This window comes from Eulemur rufifrons, chromosome 17 (genome assembly GCF_041146395.1).
Source record: "Eulemur rufifrons isolate Redbay chromosome 17, OSU_ERuf_1, whole genome shotgun sequence".
Taxonomy (NCBI): Eukaryota; Metazoa; Chordata; class Mammalia; order Primates; family Lemuridae; genus Eulemur; species Eulemur rufifrons.
Window position 1 is genome coordinate 27,676,185 of NC_090999.1, and position 15,546 is coordinate 27,691,730.

General features: G+C 41.1%; 1 protein-coding gene across 1 annotated transcript in view; it reads right to left on the reverse strand.

The window, feature by feature from the left end:
* Positions 1-15,163, reverse strand: part of MROH2B (maestro heat like repeat family member 2B) — a 58,838-nt gene extending 43,675 nt beyond the window's left edge. Inside the window, exons 1-10 of the mRNA XM_069492264.1 lie at positions 14,644-15,163; positions 13,586-13,647; positions 11,103-11,213; positions 9,293-9,452; positions 8,487-8,585; positions 5,778-5,932; positions 2,654-2,794; positions 2,201-2,293; positions 2,040-2,109; positions 255-368 (exon numbers count right to left, since the gene is read on the reverse strand). Coding sequence (XP_069348365.1) covers positions 255-368; positions 2,040-2,109; positions 2,201-2,293; positions 2,654-2,794; positions 5,778-5,932; positions 8,487-8,585; positions 9,293-9,452; positions 11,103-11,213; positions 13,586-13,647; positions 14,644-14,671 — 1,033 coding nt within the window. The 5' untranslated portion in view covers positions 14,672-15,163. The remainder of the gene's footprint in view (positions 1-254; positions 369-2,039; positions 2,110-2,200; positions 2,294-2,653; positions 2,795-5,777; positions 5,933-8,486; positions 8,586-9,292; positions 9,453-11,102; positions 11,214-13,585; positions 13,648-14,643) is intronic.
* Between the last annotated feature and the right edge of the window lie 383 nt (positions 15,164-15,546).

The window sequence follows — 15,546 nt, forward strand, 5'->3', positions numbered from 1 at the left end:
AAATTTGATTCTCAAAAATTCCACTTATTCTTTCCAACTGGGTTCATCCATAATTATCATGAAAGAAGAGAGGTAACTGAAAATGCCTGTTGAAAAGGACTATAGATTGTAGGAGACTCAGAAGACAGGATTTCCACTTCTGCATGATGTTACATAAGTATCCAAAAGACATAGGATAGGGTTAGAGAATGCATAGGTTTCAGTTTGCTTCTTGGCACAAAATAAAACACTCTGGCTTCATCCTCATTGCTTACCCTCAGCACTGATAATCAATCTTAACAAAGTCAGGATTCCAGTTCGAGTGGCTTCATTCTGACTTCTTATTTGTTCATCAAAAAATTCCAGCAGGTCTGCAGGGTTGGAATGGGCTGCAGGTTTAAGAAATACTGGAGTTGTAAGGACTCATTTTCATCGTAGGTAAAATATTTGTGATTGGGAAGAGGGGAATTTTGTCATGAAGATTGTCAAGGTCACTCTTCAGTTGGTAATTTGGCTTCATTATCTCTGTGCTTCTTCAGTATCACAGAATTAATTAAGCAGTTTGGTCACTAAGAGAGCTTTCTCTACCTAGGCCACTTCTGTTCATACCTGTGAATGTGGTCTTACTTGGAAATTAGGGTCTTTGCAGATGTAATCAAGTTACGATAAAGTCATACGAGTGGGCTCTAGTTTGATATGACTGGTGTCCTTATAAGAAAACGAGAACAGACGCAGACAGATGCACAGTGAGAACCCCATGTGAAGATGTAGGCAGAGATCGGAGTGATGCTTCACCAGCTGTAAAGCTAGACAGCTGCAGGGATTGAAGCAGGGAAGGATGAGGAAACACCTGGCTGGAGCAGAGTTGTTTGTTTTGGAAATTGTCAGTGAATTAGGCTGGGGCTGGGGAAGAAGAGGAAAACATAGAGACAGAAGTACCAGTCAGGAGAGAAATAGAGAGGTATGCATACATAAGGCATACATAACAGAATGGTATGCAGTGAGCTAGGAGAAGTGACATAGTTGAGGGAGGGCAGAGGAGTGGGAGGTGTTGAATTGTTGCTGATCTCATCCTCAGAGATTTTGCTGCAACATAGTTTTGTATCCTGGCCCTGGGACCTTGGTGCTTCCCATACAACCTGTGTTGGGCATTCTAACCAGACATTGGAGGGGCTTGTGATCTAAAGGCAATAAGAAAAGGGAGAGAGTGAAAGGAAAGAGACAGAGAGAGAGAGAGAGAGAGATAGAGAGAGAGAGAGGGAGTGACGGATAACTAAAGAGGCTTAGATACTGAGAGATGACTAGGGAGAAAAAAGGGTCATTTCAGACTTGACACAGTTTCAAACAATCTCAAATACCAAGAAAAAAGCAGTTTCCTATCCATTGGGTCACCAACTTACCTCAGTTTTCCTAGGACTATTTTGGTTTGAGAACCAAAAATTGTATCTCCCTGGAACCCCCTCTCCACCCCAACCCCAGTTCTAGGCACCCTGGCATGATTGTCACTCTTCCTAACCTGTTCCTCCTGGGAACTTGCGCAGAGAGGGGCAGGCACAGGAAACTGTGAGCTGAAGAAGCATCCTGTGTGTGTGTGTGTGTGTGTGTGTGTGTGAAAGTAAATAATGTGTCAGTTTGCACATCCTGTACCATTTTCTTTTTTTTTTTTTTTTTTTTTTTTTGAGACAGAGTCTCGCTCTGTTGCCCGGGCTAGAGTGAGTGCCGTGGCGTCAGCCTAGCTCACAGCAACCTCAAACTCCTGGGCTTAAGCAATCCTGCTGCCTCAGCCTCCCAAGTAGCTGGGACTACAGGCATGCGCCACCATGCCCGGCTAATTTTTTCTATATATATTTTTAGTTGGCCAGATAATTTCTTTCTATTTTTTAGTAGAGACGGGGTCTCACTCTTGCTCAGGCTGGTCTCGAACTCCTGAGCTCCAGTGATCCGCCCGCCTCGGCCTCCCAGAGTGCTAGGATTACAGGCGTGAGCCACCACGCCCGGCCCCATTTTCATCATAATGTGGAGACAGTTTTACTAAAAACCTTCTGGATGTTGGGTCCTACCTAGAATGAGGAAACAGCGCGAGGCTTCAATTTCATTTTCTTTTACTGGAGGCTCTGGAGCTCTGCAGATCTGAATGGGTAGGAAAAATCAGGTAGTGGATGTCAAAAACAGAAAGCCGGTTAAAAGTTAACAATCGGATTTGGCAGCATGGTCTTCTTACCTGGTGGAGTAGATTGATAAAGATGGATCTCCTCAAGCTCCGTGGAAGGCCAACATCATAAAGGACTGTTGCTGTCAGTATTTGTTTAAGACTCTAAAACGAAAGCTCTCACAGGTTAGCTGGGGGCTGCCAACGAAGCGGCAGCACGGGACAAGGAAGGCAAATAGTTGTGTTTTGTGAGAAGAACAAACACGTCACCTTGCTGCAGTTACAAGTTTTCTTTAATGATTCTGGCCCCTCTACCTTGTTCGGTGCCTCAGCAGCTTGACATGAAGATCCTTAAACCCTTTCTGGAGTCCCCAGCGTCGGGTTATGACAACCTCTTTTCCACCTCATACACCCCAAGAGGTATTTAAGTTCAGCTGCCCAAAAGGGAGTTTAAGTTCCTCAGGCCCTTTTGAGACTTAATACCATGGATTCTCTGATTCAGTTCCGTTAGGGAGTGGCTCTTACCTGAGTGACGTGGAAATCAATCTCTCTGTCTTTATACTGGCCCAGGAGCCAGGGCACCTGGCTCAGGGCGTATTCACAGAAGTCTTCCCGATGCAGCAGCAGGCTCACTGTGGGGCCATGGGCCTTGATGATATGCAGCATCTGTGAAGACAGCAAACTGATACCATTTCTAATACTCTTTTAATACATTTTCAGAGCACAAGGAGCTTTAGGTAGCTGCCCGCCCCCCCCCCTCCGCCCCCCGCCAAAAAAAAAAAAAAAAAAAAAAAAAGTTTCCTCACTGCTTTCAGCCAAAAAAATGATTCCTTAGAATCTTTAAAAAATGTTCAGATTAAGATCATTGTATGAGGCAAACTTGTATTTGTATCTACATCTGTATCTATATTGACACTCCTTTCAATATTTGCCCTTCTCTGCTAGTTTTTAACCTCTCTCTAATAGTAACTTTCTTTCAGTGTATCAATGAATTTAAAATTTCCCTCATATTAAAAGATATTCATTGATTCCACCATATCTTGACCACCACTATTACCCTATTATCCCCCCGCCCCCGGATTCTATTTCTCTTTCCTTTTCTTTGGAGCAAAGATTTTTGAAAAAGTGGTTTACATTTTCTATCTCTACTTCTTACCTCCCGTTCTCCCCCTCAATCTTCTATAATTTGGCTTCCATTTGATGTAGAAAATGAGCAACTTCCAAAGTATAAAATATAAATGTAATAGATATTAATTGTAAGAATATAGAAATCACGAATACTGTGATGCAGAAGAAAACATAGTACCCGTAGTACCCATAGATAACCACTGTTGGGTATATTTTAATATTTTTTTTGATTCATTTGACTTTTTCTTTCATATTTTTTATGGATTTTAATTTCTTAAAAATTGATACCATTCTTTAATATATAGTTCTATATTCTGCTTTTTCCATTTAATATTATATGATAAATTTTTTTGTCTCAGCTGAACTTTACTGTATAACAAACCACCTCAAAACTTAGTGGCTAATGACAATAACCATTTATTTCATTCAAGACCATGTGTCATCTGGGTGGTTCTTCTACCACACATTTCCATGCAATAGACACTTGTCAGGATTTTTCTCTTGAGCACTGTAACAATGGACTATGGAGATCTTCCTTTGCTTCTTGAAAATTTCTGCTTTCTTTGTTTCTAAGATCTCATTCTGCTTGGCTCTTCTCCTTTAAAAGGACCATGAGTTCTCCCTTTGCTCCCTTGCATCTCTGGATGCCCCCAAGAACTTTATTTTTGGCACTTTCTCACTCTATGTACTTTCTTTGAGCAGCTCTATCTAAAACCATTTATTCAGTTGGCACTTACATAATGATGATATCCAAATTTATATATCTAGTTTTTTATTTTCTTTTCTTTTCTTTTTTTGCTTATCTTCTTTAGGTGGACTTATGCTTTTCTTTTTAACTCTAATTCTGAATATCTCCAAACCTACTGCTATTTCCATTTGAATATACCATAGGTACTCAAGTGTCTACATAAAATTCATTTTGTACAGCCCCAAATTTGATATTCCTCCTATTTTCTCAACTCAATGACCTCAAGATTACTGAAGTCAGAAATCCAGGAATCACCCGGGTGCCACTATTTTCCCCATCATAAACATCCAATTGATTGCCAAGTCCTGTTAATTCTATTCTTCAGCATCTGACTCCTCTGATCAGTACCACTGACACTACATCAATTGGTCTCCTTACCATTTATGACCTGGGATATTTTCATAGCCTCTTAACTGACAGTCTTGTCTTAATCCACCCTTATACCCCATCTATCTTTAACATTGATATTAAAGTAATATTTCTAATATAATACTCAAATCCTTTCTTAAAACCTTTCAAGGGTTTCTCATTTCTTAAAAAAAAGTGACTTTTTTTTAAGAAATGAGAAACCCTTGAAAGGTTTTAAGAAAGGATGTGAGTACAAACTCCTATGTAGCATTGAATGCTTTTCATTATGTGGCCAAGACCATCTTTCTGGTTTCATTTGTTTTCACCTTGTATCTTCTTTCCTTCCTCTCCTTCCTCTTCTCCCGCTGCACTCACTCCAGTGTACTGGCTATCCCATCTCCAAGCTATGCTTCAGTAGGTTTTCTTCCCTCTTTAAGGACTTGCATCTTCCCTGTGGTGAGCAGCTTCATGGGTTGCAAGGCTCCCTTCCAATGTTGCAGCTCACCAGGGGAGTGAAGTGCTTCCCCCTCTGTGCTCCATTATCACTTGTGTAACTTCTTGCCCACTTGCCTGGCCCTGCCTGTGGGAAGCAAGGATAATAGCCACCAAATGGATGCATTGATCTTTGTTTTCAGGGAGCCTTGAAGAAAAGACTTCTACAGGATATTTTAAAGGTTCCATGTTTGCTAATGGCTTAACTACCCTAGGATGGTAAAAAAAAATAAATGCTTTAATAGTTTAAAGTATAGAAAAGAGACTGAACTAGAGAAGGTGCTAAGTGTTAAACCTTTTATAATACAGCAATGAAGAGACCTAAATAGGATATAATTTAGCCTACTTTACAAAAATTATAGCAATTAAGCAAGATAAGGTGAATGCACTTTTAAAGCCAGACATACGTGAATGTACTTAGCAATCTAGTCTCTGTAAGGCATTGCAGTATTTTGGAGCAGCCAAGTAAATACATTCTGTAGATGTTATTTTGTTTAATCATGATATTTGTAAACACAAGCAATTTCTGTGGACTGCTGTTTTGCCTAATTAGTGACTCAGCTCAAATATGGGTTATGACATATAAGATGTGAAAGAACTAATATTCTGTATTTTTTACTCATTTTATTTTATTTATTATTCTCTCCAAACATTAGAATGTCAGTTTCACGAGTGTGGGAATTTTGGTCTGTATAATCCCTATTATATCCCCAGAATTCGGGACAGATGTCATGGGGATTCAAAAAATATTATTTGAAAAAATGGGTAGTGATTTAAAATACATGGAAAAGAGTGAAAGCCTGGATAAACCTCATAAAACACAACCAATAGCATCCAAAAGAACTGAGCTTAACTGTCGTGTCACAAAGAGAAGAAGAATTTCAATGGGCATGGAGGGCCATCCAGCTTGAGGCACCCTGTGGCTCCACTCACGTGCATGGGCGAGGCCAGGGGGACCCATTTCTCCATTATGTACCGGAACAGCATGAAGATCTTGTCAGAGAGTCGGTTGGCATCCAGTCTGGGATAAGGGAAATCTCTCCAGTGGTTGACATACTTGTAAATGGCCTTGCTGAACTTCTCCAGGGCTACGTTAAAAAACACAACCACAGACTGAGAAAAATATAAAGATGGGAAGGACCATAGAATAATTTGAGAAAATAGTACTGATGATTAGCAAATGTGTAATAGTTTCTATACTATCTTACAACTATGCCAAATAAACATTTAAAAAGTGTTCGGTCACATTAGTAAAATGCAAATTAAAACTGTAATGTGAACTACTACATAGTATCCAGAATGGCTAAAATTTAAGACAGAAAATGCCAAGTGTTGACAAGACCAAAGTGCAGCTGGTATTCTTAAGTACTGCTGGTGGGAGTGTGAATTGGTGCAAATGCATTGGAAAACTCTTTGGTTGAATATGCATTCCATATGACCCAGCAATTCTACTCTTAGGTATATAGGCATTACACATGTGTACATATAGGCACCAAAAGACTGGAACAAGAATGATCATATCTGCTTTTTGTTTTGATAATAGTGACAAGCAGAAAATCTTCTAAATATCTGCTAGTAAGTAGAATGGAAAAATAAATTATATTATAGACATCTAATAGCATATTGAAATAAAAATGGGATACAGCTCCACAGTACAGCATGTATGAATCTCACAAACAGACAAAACTCATGTGTTAGAAGTCAGGATTATGGTTACCCATCAGAGGAAACATGAGGGGGGCCTCTGGACACCAATAATCTTCCAATTCTTGACCCAACTGGTGGCCACAGGTTCCCTTTGTAATGACTCATCAACTTGTACACTTCTGATTTGTGTGATTTTCTGTGCCTGTGTTTAACCTCAATAAAATTTAAACAAATCCTGGGCCTGCAAAAATACCATTTGGGCCACTAATCCACATATTTGTATCAAATGCATCAAATAATATTTTTCCTTCAGCCTTCATGCTACACATTTCATTAGATGACAGAGAAAATTCATAGTTCATTCCTCATGAACACCTCACATACACAGAATATTCTGGAAAAGACTGTTTGTATGTTAGCTTTAGAGTTGGCCATTTATTGACTCATCACATTCCCTACAAACCCCTGATTTCTTTGAGAATCTCCTACTATATCATAATCTTTTTCTTGGTGTGTGTGTGTTTCTGCGTGTGTGTGTCTCCCACTGGCTTGTAAGCAACATGAGAGAAGGGATGATGTCTTGTTGGTTGTAGGTGTCTGTAGTATCGCAAGCAGCCAGCACAACATCTGCTTACTTATTTGCTGATTGAATGAATGACTTAGATATGCTAGGATGGACCGATGGATGGATGCCTAGCAAATTTTATACCTTTTCTTTAATGGCAGTCAGGCAAAAAGTTGCTTTAGGAAAAATGGACACTTAGATAACTTTACAATAGGAAATAGGGATAGTGAGAAATACTGGAAAGTGGTTTAATCTAGTGTAGCTGCTCAGATCTTTGAGTCAGCCTAGCATAGTTGACAGTCTTGGCTCTTATGGCTGTGTGACCTCAGGCAAGTTGCTGAACCTTTCTAATCCTCAATGTTCTCATCTGTGAAAGGGGGGAAAAATGTTACCTCTCTAATGGGGTTGCTGTGAGGGTTAAAGGAAATAATAATTTTAAAATACCCAGGGCAATGTTCAGGCACATAGTAAATTCTTGATATATTTTTATATAAAATATTACCTTTGTTAATGACAGAACAAGAGGAAATGGGCACAATGGAATTGAAGAGGCTTGGTGGGTAGGTAAAAAAGACATTCCTGACAGTATGGGCTTTTAAATATTGGAGAGTCGTAGTGTTAGGGTGTGGTATGAGTGGCAGGGAGCTCAGCAATCACTTCTGATGTTTCGGAGTGAAACTGGGACTGAGAGGAGGGCGGGTCACCTGGTGGCTCAGTCTGAACAGAGACGAGAGTCCAGGTCTCCCGTCTCACCGAGCAGCCCCCCTCTGCACTGCAGATGCTTCCTCCCAGGGATTCCAGGGCACGTTCCTCTCTGTAGGTTTTTGATTACTGTCATTGTCTTTCAGTTTTGGTTACAGGGGATTTGTGACCCCAGTTTGCTTGCCTATTTTTCTTGATTTTATGACTGTTGTATTTTGGTTACTTTGTTTACTTATCATTTTTATGATATTACATTATAATCAGATGCCAGAATTTAACCCACTGCTAAGAGCTGGTAAGGGCTCATAGTCATTGCAGAGAAAGTGTGAGCCCATGAAAGAGGAGGTCAGTAGAAAGGGAGGTTGTACAGGGCAGTGAAAAGAGCATAGACTGGGTGGTCCTAAAGACCTAGGTTTGAACACCATGTCTATTTCTCATTGACTCTATCATCATTTGGGGAAAATTACATAATTTTCATGTCCTTCAGTTTCTCGTCTGTAAAACGGGCCAATAATACTGACCTTGCAGAATTGCTGGGAGGACGGCATGAGATAATTCCCAGCCGAGGGCCTTCCATGTGGCAGGCACTCAGTAAATGGTAGCTATTACTATTAGGACAGGACAGGACAGGACTGGAGTTGAGGGGAAAAGAAGACTTTTGCTCAATTTATAAGGCTAGTAGTCTGCAGTCTGTTCTTAAGCAAAGAGGAAATCACAGGGGTACCCACCGATGCAGAACGTCCCCCTCATGTTTTCGTCCTCAGCCAGCCTGAGCATGGTTTGCATGGTGAGCAGGGTCATCATCATGAAGGGGATGCTCTGGGACACTGCAGGGGGGGCAGACAGGAGAGAGGTGGTATTTATCTCTGCACACTCAGGGTTCTGTGGCTCCTCTCACACCGACAGGGAAGCTTTCAGGGCTGCATGGAGGAGGCGGATGATGTGCAGTCGGAAGGTATTCCTACTATTCCCCCGCTTCCCCCACCCCACCTTAATGCCAGGCGGTAGTTAAACCAAGGAGTGCTTGGTTGAAAATAAGGCCTGGCTGTATCACCACCTGTAGCTATGGTTTAGTGGCAATTGCTTATTTGGATAATTATTTTATTAATGCCAATCTCTCCCACCAGACCTTGCCTGTATCCCCAGGGCTCATGTAACAGGTATACCATGTGCTCACCAAATATCTTAAATAAAGCAGTGTAGGAACAAATGGCAGGAAACACTTATTTCATCTAAGTGTTCAGTGATTTGCAGGATACATCTTATAGAAAATGCGCTTCTGCAAATGTAGATCCAGATGTAGGAAGGTGAGGATGAGAGAGCGGGTCCAGCCAACTTCAGAGCTGTCTGGACTGATGGCTGGCCGGCAGGCTCATCTATGCTCATAAACTGCTGCCCACATCCCTCTATCAATATTTTTTAGTACAGCAGAATGTAGAGATACTCTCTCTTCTACCATTTGCTCCCATTTAGGTTTTAGACAATTAGGGGTGCTCCTTTCCCAGGGAAAATGTGGAGAGTGTTTCCATCATACCATAGCTGGTAGCCAATTCAGCCAGGGAAAGCACAGCAAATTCATTTGGCAGCTCTAGGATCCTGAAGTTACTTTGTACTTCATACATCACAGAGTTGAAATCATGTGCAGCAAGAGACACCAAAACCTCACCAGCTAGCATTCTGATTTCTCTGGGAATCTGAGGAGAGAAAGAAAAATAATAATTACAATGAGAGGAAGAGCAAAGTGACTCTACAGAGGAGAACGAGTCTACATAATATTCATAAGTTCCTCTAGTTTTGGGATAGAGGGAGAACAATGTGTTGCAAAACTGTAGGTGTCAGTAGTTGGGAAAGCAGAGGAAATTTGAATGCATTTAAAAAACTGGTTTTGATAAGGTTCTTGTAAACTTGGGGGTCAATAGATATTTTCTTGCTAATTGATCAGGGTTGATGCTAATGAACATAGGATTTATGTTTGATGTTTAAGCGATACAAATACTGTGGTCGAAAGACTAAAAGCAATGGTGAAAGGAAATGGGCTGGGAGTTGAAAGCTTTGGTTTTGGTGTTATTCTGGTAATTATAATATCTTCAATGTTGGAGAAGGGACTTCTGCTTTTGGTGATGGTAAGCTAAGTAAATTTTATCAACCCTCCTGCTGAGGAAAATAAAAAGACCTGGACAAGATATTAAAAAAACATAATTATAAGACATTAGGAAGCTCACAGTATAGAATGGAATGAGTTACTGAGTTGAAATCTGGAAAAGATTGGGAGTCCAGAGAGATAAGGCCTGCATTTGAGGTTTCTTTGAAGCATTCTGGGGCAATAGTCAGAGCTTGGGGCCTGGTCCTGAGACCCTGGTCCTTCCACTTCCCATCTTTTGGGCTAAGACCCCAAAGGGCTATATTGAGATGAAATGTTAATTCAGTCCTCACATGAACTGCAGTGCAGCTTTGAGTCACAGAAGTGGCCCAGAAATCTCAAGCCTTGAAAGTGATCATAGACTGCTAGTGCCCTTGGCAGGAGCAAGTAAAAATTCTTTCTGGAAGAAAATAACATCATCCTAATATTCAAGTTATTCCTACAAATAATTTTTATTAGTCTGGGCACAGTGGCTCATGCCTATAATCCTAGCACTTTGGGTGGCAGAGGTGGGAGGATAGCTTGAGGTCAGGACTTTGAGACCAGCCTGAGCAAGAGTGAGACCTCATCTCTACAAAAAATACAAAAATTAGCCAGGCATGGTGGATGGAGCCCACCTGTAGTCCTAGTTACTCAGGAGGCTGAGGCAGGAAAGTCACTTGAGCCCAGGAGTTTGAGTTTACAGTGTGCTGTGATAACGCCACTGCATTCCAGCCAGGGTGACAGAGTGAGACCTTGTCTCTCTCTCTCTCTCTCTCTCTCTATATATATATATAAATTTTTATTTTGCTACAGTGTCTATCAGACAATCCAAGATAAGTAGGCACATAATGAAATAAGAAGTGATATGGGAGCCTAGAAGGCTGGATTCTAGTTACTCGTTTTGTCAGTAGATAGCTGTGTTACTTTGAAAACAATCTCTCTAAGCATCACTTCCTCATCTAAAAGCAGGTTGGATAATTAGCTGTAAAGTCATTCTTAGGTTTGCCTCAGTTTCCTTATCTGTGAAAGGTAAATAACAGGCACAGCAACTGTATCCAAGTTACCAGGAAGAACAAATAAAAGTGATTTATGGCCCAGGCAGCAATGTAGAAAAAGCTCGTGGACGTCCATTTGGGTGCATTTGGGTCACTTAAAGATCTGTTGGGTCACTTAAAGACCTGTTGCTGGCCTTGATGCCGAGTCACTACCAAGAACAACTTACATTGTCGTCTCTCATGTCCTTAGAAGCATAATAAATCAACCGTTGGACAATTGCATCATCTAAGATGTCAGTATTTTGAATAATAGAAGTGAGATGACTGTAAATGTCTTCCTGTGAACACACAAGGGTATACACAGAAACTTGAGTTGCAAAAATAAAGGAATCAGATGAAGTCCAAATGAAGTACACCATTAAAGAAAGCAATGTATCTTTACTATATGGTGGATTTTATATGTCTTAATTGAGACTTCCTGAAAATAATGTGCATCTTTAGGAGTCAAGGGCTTGTAAGTAGATCAAAGTTAATTCTGAAAACTATTTTAATTTTACTACTTTCCTACAGCAAGATCTACTTGAAGGCAGGGCAGGCTGCCCAACATATCAAAGTCTATTGGAAATCACTGTTGTAGGGCACTCAGGGGAATGGAAGTGTCTGTTACCCTAATTGCTGCTCTTAGTACCAAGGAGTAAGAATCTTACTAGGGCACACACTTGATTCCCAAAGAGGCTGCTAAGCTATGAAGCTGGATCCTAATGGAGATTTAGAGGCCCTCGTTTTATTCATGCCTTTGTGGAGAAATGCTTGTGGTCAACATTTTGGATGGAGCTGCAGACTCCAGGAATCACGTGGCTTGCCCAGATGCCGTGTGTGATGGCTCTTCTAAATCTCTTAGGCGGCTACATGTCCTCTGCAAGATGAGAGACTGGTGTTCTGAGATGTCCAACAGCCTTAACATGTACCTCCAGGTACTGAATCTGTGTTTAAGGTGTGAAATAACTTTTGTGCCCTACTCCTCGGGGCTGGTCCTTGGGAAATTTGAGAATAAGGTATTGTTGGTCTTTGCTTTCTTCCCTGTAAGTACTTTCACAGCCTGCCTGACCCCCTGTGAGTCTCTCTTGCTCCGTGAGCTTTCTCTCCTTTCTGCAGGCCTTGTTCCGTTAGCAAGGCTAACATTTATGGAGAGCCCCTTCCTCTATTCCTGAAACTGTGCGAGGCTCTTTATCTGGGACATTTCATTAATGGTTACAAGAAACCTCTGTTAGGTACCAGTAATATACTCATTTTATAGATAAGGTAATTAAGTGACGGAGAGCTTAATGTGTCCAGTATTATGTGGTAATGCTACACTTTGAACCCAACAGTCTGACATTTAACTGGCACCTTAACCCCTTGGTTTTGCTAGCTATTACTCTTCTCTGACTTGATCCACCATAAAAATAATTTGAAAGTGCCTGTCAAAAGTACATATTCTCTGGTCTCTTCCCTGGAAATTCACCTTCAGTACTTCTGGGATCCAGAGACCATTCCCCAAGCGATTCCCAGTGTTTGAGAAATAGTGCTCTATGGGAAAGTTAATTCCTACTAGGAAGTTGATGAGATGTTTTACAACCATCCCTAAATATTAGGATTGTCTCAGAGAGTTTTAAATGCCCGGGTTTTTCACAGACTGATCCAGTCAGGATCCCTGGTCATGGGGCCTGGCTGTTGGTATTTTCCTAAAACTCTCTAAGGGATTCTAATATGCAGTCAGGGGTGAAGGCCACTGAAGTAAGAGATAAAGGGGGAACCTGTGGCCTCAAGGCCGTATGTGGCCCTCCAGATCCTCAGGTGTGGCCCCTCTACCAAATCCAAACTTCACAGAACAAATCCCTTTATTAAAAGGGATTCCATAAAATTTGGATTCAGTCAAAAGGCCACACTCAAGGATCCAGAAGGCCACATGCGGCCCCAAGACTGCAGGTTCCCCACCCTGGTAGGCACTGCCCTTCACAGGGAGGCAACATTGAATAATGATTAGGAAACTTTTTTGGAGCCAGATGGGCTTGTATTTGGATATAGTCCTGCTGTTCTCAGTTGGGTAAGTCATGTGACTTCTCTGTGCCTTATCTTTTCTCAGTTGTCAAATGGAAATATCTATACCTGCCTCATAAAGTTGTTTTGAGGAATGAATATTATATAATGTACTATTGTGTGGAAAACATCTAGTACTCTACTTCCTAGGTAGGTGTTCAATGAAGGATAGTTATTATTTTATAAAATGTTGCTGAAGTCTGAAAAGCCTTTATTTCTCAGAGAAATACATTTCTAGTTATAAAATAGCATTACAGATGAGTAGGGGAGACCCTTTGGGGTTTTTGTAGGAGCCCTCAAATTATAAAGGAGGTGGCTGTCATCCATGTGGTTTTAAGTCTGACATCCCTCTCTTTCCACATCTGTCTATATAACGTTATGAAAAAGAACATTCTTTTACTATCTTCTAGACATAGATACTGTGATCCTTGAAATGCTAAATATCATATATATATATCTCATAACATATATAATGACTCCCATTACAACTGCATTTTCTGAAAAATCTAATGCCATGTAAGAAGCCAAAGAAAAATAAGAAAGTTGAGGCAGAGAAGGATGTATATGAAATGTTGCAACATCTGGACTAAAAAAGGTGAATGGGAAAGAGATTTTTCCCTATTTGTCCTACCTTGCTAGCATTATCTTCCTTGTTCAACATGCCAAGAGTGAGGTTAATATCTCCAAACACCTCTAAAATGTATAGAAAAAGAAGAATTAAAATATGTGCTGAAATGCGCTCCTGTTAATTACTTTGCAGTAGTCATAGAAAGTCCATTCATTCATTTATTCCCCCCTCCCACCCCCATCTCTCTCTCTCTCTCTCCCCCTTGACTGCTAGCTCTTTGATGGCAAGAACTGTGCCTTATGTTTCATATCCCTGACAGACGTGAAAATAGCAGATGCTCAGTAATTTTTTCAAAACCTGAATTAAATGTGGAGGGGAAAATAAACGATGCTTGATTCCTATTCATCCCTCCAGTCAAGCTGGTGCTGCCCTATATATCCTCTCTAGCAAGGCTCAGCTCTAAGGTTCAATGAGCTGAATCCCTTATGCCTGACCTGAGCTTTAGAAGGCAGTGGTGCAATATAGCTGTTTATTTTCCACTCCTCCTCCCTCAATACCTGGCCTGTCTTCTTTTCCAACACCCTCTTCACTTCTATCTGCCCTCCTCTGCCTGCAGAGTCCTTCTTCTAGTCCCACACTCATGAGACATCGCTATTTTCTGATACTGATCTAAATGTTTTTGACTTTCGCTTTCCAGGCATATGTGTTTTTTAATAGAGCATTCTAGAAAATTAAAAATTTTCAGTCAAAGCAATTGAGCAATTTCAGGCCACAAGCCAAGTTGGTAGGAGAGATGCCTTTGAAGGTGAAGATTTCCCATGAGCCTCCATGTCAAGCACCACACCTCTTTAGTGTAGTCTTTTTGGCAAAGCAGACAGGCAGCTGTACATGGAAAATGGGGGGGAATGTTTCCAAAGAACTCTTTTAGTAATTGAAATTAAACAACAAACTGCCTTTTGGAATAAAGGGAGCACAGAGAGAAATGATCCTTCATAAAACCTTTGAGGTGTGCAGACTTCCCACAGTGACACACCATTGCCCAGCCCCTGCGTGTGCATACGATTCCACAGACACAAACACAAAGCAGAAGCCTTGACTCTGCAGGGCCCGATGGTGCTTACCTGTGGATTCCTCCATGCCATGAGCCATGTCTTGGCTGTTTCAGGCTCTCTAAAAGATAGCACCTAAGTATCAGAAATAGTAAGGCTGAAAAATCAAAGAAGCAGGTTGGCAAGTTTCTCATATAAGGTTCACATAAGGCTCTCTAAATGAAAATCCCTCCTCCACTTGATTGGTACAGTGAATCTGGAGCTCCCAGCAATGGGTTTGCTGTTAAGAATGATGCTGTATTCTACCACTACAACATAGTCTTGCTTTTGACCTCCTGCTGACCAAGAAAATGGCTGCATCTCACCAAATGTTGTCCTTTTGGTGGAGACCAGAATATTTGAGAAGGAAGAAATTAGAGACTGGGATTCAAACCATTGTTGTAGACCAAAGGAGTTCCTTGCCCTAAACTTGGGTCCATTGATCACAAATTTGGTAATGGTTTTCAGTGGTCACTTTACTGGCCTGGTGTTGGTAAAGCCTCTATGGTGATCCTGTTGATTGTTCTACTTAGCGAAAATCAGTCACGTAAACGGGGCATGCTCAGTGGGCCGGAATGCCCATAGGGCAGTTGAATGGAATGTCCAACTGACAGCGGCAAAGCAAAGCCGTCTCTGCCTCCCTCTCTACTGTTTCCTCAGGGATGTGGTTAGGATCTTGGCCTCACTCCAGACTCAGCGTTTTTGTCTTACTCCATTCTCTCGTTTTGTTTTCATATCAATTTTTATCCAGACCTCTTGGCCATCGTGCTTTCAACTTTCTAGCATGAACCTAAATCTTGTCTCATTGGCCCCTAACCCTAAATCTACGTGATCACAATCTCTGACCCATGTCCAGACTGTATGTTAATATGGTGGATGATAAAGCAAGAGCAGGAAGTGAGTACTAGAAGTCTATATGGCTGAACATAAAAGGGG